Raw genomic sequence first — 6,000 nt, forward strand, 5'->3', positions numbered from 1 at the left:
TAGTCTGTGGCTCAGGACCCTGTTCAGCCCGACCTGAATTTCGAAACTGTTTTTCTCTTTGGCTTCTGGAACTTCATTCACTCCTGGTGCTCCTCTGGCCTCTCTGGGCTTTCCTCCTCTGGGAGCGTTTCTAGCCCTGCCTCCGTGCTGCTTTGGGAACAATCTGACTACAATGCAGAGCTAATTATGTCACGCCTCTTCTTCTCCGGACGACAGACTGCACAGATTTAAAGTGAACATGAACAGTTTTGACACATTTATACACCCGGGAAACGATCATCACAGTCAAGAGAATGTAATAATATCCATCAGCCCCCAGACGTTTCCTTAGGCCCCTTTATATCCCTCTCTCCCGTGCCTTCTCCCCCTTCCCCAGGCACTACAGGCTAGTTGGTGTTTTCTAGAGTTTTGTAGAAATGGAATCATTGAGTATGTTCTTCTGTCTGCTTATCCCATTCTGCATAATTATTGTGATTGATAGTCTTCCATACTGTGAGTGCCATGGGTCAGCAGCCATGCCTTTTCATTGCTGCGTAGTACTCCACCGTGTGGCTACACCACAGTGTGCTTATCCGTTCATCTATTGATGGGCGCTTGGGTTGTTTCTGCTGTTTGGCTCTTACAAATAAAACTGCTCTGAACACTCACGAACAAGTCTTCTCTGGCCTCGTGTCCCATCATCCTCGTGCACCCTTTGACCCAGCCACACTAACCTCTGGCAACTCACTGATCTCTCCTCCCTCCCCTCCCCTGCTCCCCTGCTGAGTTAAGTCATTCCTTTTCTGAGCTCTTATCACATTGAGTCCACATGGTTCTGATAGCATTTCTCAGGCTATATGCTAGTTTTCTGTGTACTATCTCTCACGGGTCACCTGGTGGGCAGGAACCTTGTCCAGTTATACCCAGAACCCCAACAATAGGAGCCGCTCGGTATATAATGAGCTACAGAAAAGTTTATGCAAGTGTTTTGAGAATTTGGGTGAATGGCATCTTTAGTACCGTTATTCATCCCCTCGGACTCACCTGGAGCTGTGTCCATCCCTGCCATTTCAATGGAACAGCACTTTGGGAAGATTGGGAAGATGTGGTATCTTTGTGATAGGTGTGAGCTTCTTAACATTCATAGGAGTCATGTATGTTATTGATTCTGATGTGAAAGATACTGATATTGATATTAACATTAAGAAAATAAAATTGATATGGAAGCTGATGGAGAATTGGAAGCCGTCTTTTCCCACTTCATTGACGTGGTTTGGGTTTCTGTCATCCGTAAAGCAGTTTCTTTGGAGGTGCATCGGGGGACAGTGTTTAGCTTTAGTTAGTTTTCATTAGCAGTGATTTATGAAATGGTAGCCCAGGTTCTTCAGAGTTTAATTAATGTGTTTTTGAATGTGATTAATTTATCGCTCAGGGAAAATGTGAACCACTTGGAAAAAAGTGACAAAATGTAACTTATTATGAGGCCTTTTACTTAAAACCTCGAGTTGCAAATCAAAATTTTGTTTTAAAAAATGGAATTTTTTTAGAAGACTCTCCATCTATGCCTTTATTTAAAGTAATGAAAGAACTTAAATTCCTCGAAAACTGGAATCACAAATTTATATATTTGGAAACTCATGTTAAGATTTATTGACACAAGTCAATGGCAGTAGATGATATTTGGGGTTTTTTCTTTCAGTGAAAGATGTCATGTATATCTGCCCATTTGTGGGAGCAGTGAGTGGCACCCTGACAGTGACAGACTTTAAGATGTACTTCAAGAATGTAGAGAGAGTGAGTATTTAAAAGTGTGTTTTATTTTTTTAAAAACTGCAGAAGAAAGTAAACAATAAAGAAGACAGTAAATAGTATCCTGAAATCCCATCACCCTGAGAGAAACAGAGGGTCAGTTTTAATACGTGCGCATTTGCAAGCAGATTTTGTATCTTTTTTTTTCCTTTTTTAACATCTTTATTGGAGTATAACTGTTTTACAACGGGGTGTTCGTTTCTGCTTTACAACAAAGTGAATCAGTTATACGTATACATGTGTCCCCATATCTCTGCCCTCTTGCGCCAATGGCTTTCTTGTCACAAAGAGAAAAGAAAAAGAGGCCCAGCCAACCTGTGTGCCTGGACGCGTCCCCTTGGATGTGATTCAGCTCAGGTGTGCTCACCATCCATTGGCCAAAGAAGCCCCCTTTCCAAGCCTGACGCTGGGGGCCGGGGGCGCACACCACCTCTAGGAAGGCCCTGCAGATTTCTTGCAGGTGGACAGGCAGTGGGGTCCTCCACAAAGGCAGAATGCAAATAAGTGGGAACAGTCACACATTCGGTCACAACAGGATTTTTTTGTTTGTTTGTTTTGTTTTTTTTAACGTCTTTATTGGAGTATAATTGCTTTACAATGGTGTGTTAGTTTCTGCTTTACAACAGAGTGAATCAGTTAAACATATACATATGTTCCCATATGTCTTCCCTCTTGCGCCTCCCTCCCTCCCACCCTCCCCATCCCACCCCTCTAGGTGGTCGCAAAGCACCGAGCTGATCTCCCCGTGCCATGCGGCCGCTTCCCACTAGCCATCCACCTTACGTTTGGTAGTGTAGATATGTCCATGCCACTCTCTCACTTCGTCCCAGCTTACCCTTCCCCCTCCCCGTATCCTCAAGGCCATGCTCTAGTAGGTCTCTGTCTTTATTCCCGTCTTACCCCTAGGTTCTTCATGACCTTTTTTTTTTTTTTAGATTCCATATATACGTGTTAGTATACGGTATATGCTTTTCTCCTTCTGACTTGCACTGAAACCTGCGCTGGGGGTGAGGGGGTTGTTTAATTGTAGTCTCGACGTCTACTTCACAAAACAGGTTATAAATCAGACTTTGGTGTCTTAGCCAGGACCGAGAGGAAATGCGAAGTAAGCAAACATGTTTTAAGCCAGCGAAGACTTAAAATGGGAAAGCTCTGTTAGCCGACACTGATTGACACTCGTGTTAATTTGTGAACCCAGGACCCGCATTTCGTCCTCGATGTCCCCCTGGGAGTGATCAGCAGAGTTGAGAAGATTGGAGCGCAGAGCCACGGAGACAACTCTTGTGGCATAGAGATCATGTGCAAGGTACGGTCCAGACACGAGAGAAACTGAAGAGGGGGCGGCTAGCTTGGAACTTCTTCACAGCCTTGGGACAGTAAGAGTAATTCGGACGTTAGTGACTCAGATGTTTTCAGGACCCAGACCTCTTCAACCTTTCATCAGCCAATTCAGACCATTGTATAAGCCGTTGAAGTAAACCGCTTCTTTTCCATCGAAGTGTTCTAATTAACGTGGACCTGTAACCTAGGCGGTGACGATATTTGTTACATTTCAGAGAAATCAAGTGGAAAGCAGAGATCAATATTTTTTCCAGTTTGTCGTGATAAGACTAGTTTTCAGTCAGAGACTTCCTAAAGGGACAACAATATTCATAAGTTCTGTGATTAAAAACACAGTTAAGTTTCTTGGCTACGTTGGAATTTGCACCTGAGCCACGCTTATTTTTGGTTTTCGCCCCTTCCTCCAAGGGCTTAAGTAAAATTTGTGTGACAGCTTTGATGAGGACTAGCCATTTAAGAAGCGCCTTAACTGATGTTTTATTCCCAATGACTTTGCCTCATGGAATACAGTTTATTAACAAACCCACCTAAACTACCAGGCAAGGGATCCTGCCTACAGCATCATCAAGGCCCCTTCCCAACCTGGGGTTTGGATTAGATTCCTGCCAGTCTGTTTGCTTTGATCAAATCTCTGAGGAGATCTTCCTCTGGTTGGCCCTAGACTGCAGTTGAATCCACTTTTTCAAATAACCCCTTACTGTGCCAGGTCGGGAATCTGCTGGCTTACTAGGCTCACCTTGGGCACCACACGGCAGTCCTCCCCTAGGACCAATCACCGTTGTCCTGATTCTCAGTCCAGGGTGCCGTACGCAGAGCAGCGCGAAGCCGTTGTAGAACTGGAAGCAGAGGGGGGGTTTCATCAATTCTGCAATTCTGGAACAGGTCATTTCCCTACTCAGAACTCTTCACTAGCTGCCCGTTACCCTTGGGCTGGAGGAAAAACTTACGGAGACCCCGCAGTGTGAGCCGGACTTCCTTTCCTCGGCAGCTCCCTCTCCAGCCACCCTCCCCTTGTTCTTGCTATCCAGGTTCCCAGAGTTGTTCACACTTGCCTTGTACCCCCCAATCCCCACCCCACACAGACTCCTGGGGCTTCACACATGCTGTTTCCTTTGCTTGTGACGCCTTTCCCTCTGAGCAATCCTAAATAGCAAGTCAGCTCAGTCAGTGAGCTGGCACGTGTGTAGCCACAGTAGCTTGGAGGGAGGGCACAGCAGGAACTTAATGTCACCTAGGCAGATGTCCTGTGGCTCTTTTCCTATGGTAGTTCTTGTGGCTGGGGTGAGTTTTTGCTAATAGCTGCTTTAAAATGTTTTCCAGCCTAGAATTACCAGGGCCGTGCTTAAACAGGTGATATGCAATTCAAAAAGTACAAAAACTGTGTGTAGCCAAAAGTAAGTTTCCCTCCACCCAACGCCCAGCAACCCTGATCTGCTCCCTGCAGGCCCCCACTGTTACCAGTTTCCACAGATGGCCTATGCACACAAGTATGTATTTGAAAAGGGGAATGGTTGTATATTATCTACACTGACCTGCCCCCTTTTTTCCCTCCTTAACCATGTATCTTGTGTCTCCGTAAGAGCAGTATATAGCGAGCTGCTTCTTGTTTGTAACAGCTCTGTAGTATTCCATTAGTGGTACTGTAGTACATTTAGCCAGACCCTGTTTATCATTTATTTATTTATCTTAACATCTTTATTGGAGTATAATTGCTTTACAACGGTGTGTTAGTTTCTGCTTTATAACGAAGTGAACCAGTTATACGTATACACATGTTCCCATATCCCCTCCCTCTTGCGTCTCCCTCCCTCCCACCCTCCCCACCACCCCTCTAGGTGGTCACAAAGCATCGAGCTGATCTCCCTGTGCTATGCGGCTGCTTCCCACTAGCTATCTATTTTACGTTTGGTAGTGTATATATGTCCATGCCACTCTCTCACTTTGTCCCAGCTTACCCTTCTCCCTCCCCGTATCCTCAAGTCCATTCTCTAGTAGGTGTGTGTCTTTATTCCCGTCTTGCCCCTAAGTTCTTTATGACCATTTTTTTTTCAGATTCCATACATATGTGTTAGCATACGGTATTTGCTTTTCTCCGTCTGACTTACTTCACTCTGTATGACAGACTCTAGGTCCACCCACCTCACTACAAATGACTCAATTTCGTTTCTCTTTATGGCTGAGTAATATTCCATCGTATATACGTGCCACACCTTCTTTATCCATTCATCTGTCGATGGACACTTCGGTGGCTTCCATGTCCTGGCTGTTGTAAATAGTGCTGCAATGAACATTGTGCTACGTGACTCTTTTTGAATTATGGTTTTCTCAGGGTATATGCCCAGTAGTGGGATTGCTGGGTCGTATGGTAGTTCTATTTTTAGTTTTTTAAGGAACCTCCATACTGTTCTCCATAGTGGCTGCATCAATTTACATTCCCACCAACAGTGCAAGAGGGTCCCCTTCTCTCCACACCCTCTCCAGCATTTATTGTTTGTAGATTTTTTCATGATGGCCATTCTGACCAGTGTGAGATGATATCTCATTGTAGTTTTGATTGGCATTTCTCTAATGATTAATGATATGGCGCATTCTTTCATGTGTTTGTTGTCAATCTCTATATCTTCTTTGGAGAAGTGTCTATTTAAGTCTTCTGCCCATTTTTGGATTGGGTTGTTTGTGTTTTTGATATTGAGCTGCATGAGCTGCTTGTAAATTTTGGAGATGAATCCTTTGTCAGTTGCTTCATTTGCAAATAGTTTCTCCCATTCTGAGGGTTGTCTTTTCGTCTTGTTTATGGTTTCCTTTGCTGTGCAAAAGCTTTTACGTTTCATTAGGTCCCATTTGTTTCTTTTTGTTTTTATTTCCAGTTCT

At 44.3% G+C, this 6,000-nt stretch overlaps 1 protein-coding gene across 11 annotated transcripts in view; it reads left to right on the forward strand.

Moving 5' to 3' along the window:
• Positions 1 to 6,000, forward strand: part of MTMR1 (myotubularin related protein 1) — a 72,367-nt gene that overhangs the window by 25,022 nt on the left and 41,345 nt on the right. For all 11 annotated transcript variants that reach the window (XM_024116728.3, XM_055081849.1, XM_055081847.1 and 8 more), the window contains 2 exons: positions 1,679 to 1,773; positions 2,987 to 3,094. In XM_024116728.3, the coding sequence (XP_023972496.1) occupies positions 1,679 to 1,773; positions 2,987 to 3,094 (203 nt within the window). The remainder of the gene's footprint in view (positions 1 to 1,678; positions 1,774 to 2,986; positions 3,095 to 6,000) is intronic.

This window comes from Physeter macrocephalus, chromosome 21 (assembly GCF_002837175.3).
Source record: "Physeter macrocephalus isolate SW-GA chromosome 21, ASM283717v5, whole genome shotgun sequence".
Lineage (NCBI taxonomy): Eukaryota > Metazoa > Chordata > Mammalia > Artiodactyla > Physeteridae > Physeter > Physeter macrocephalus.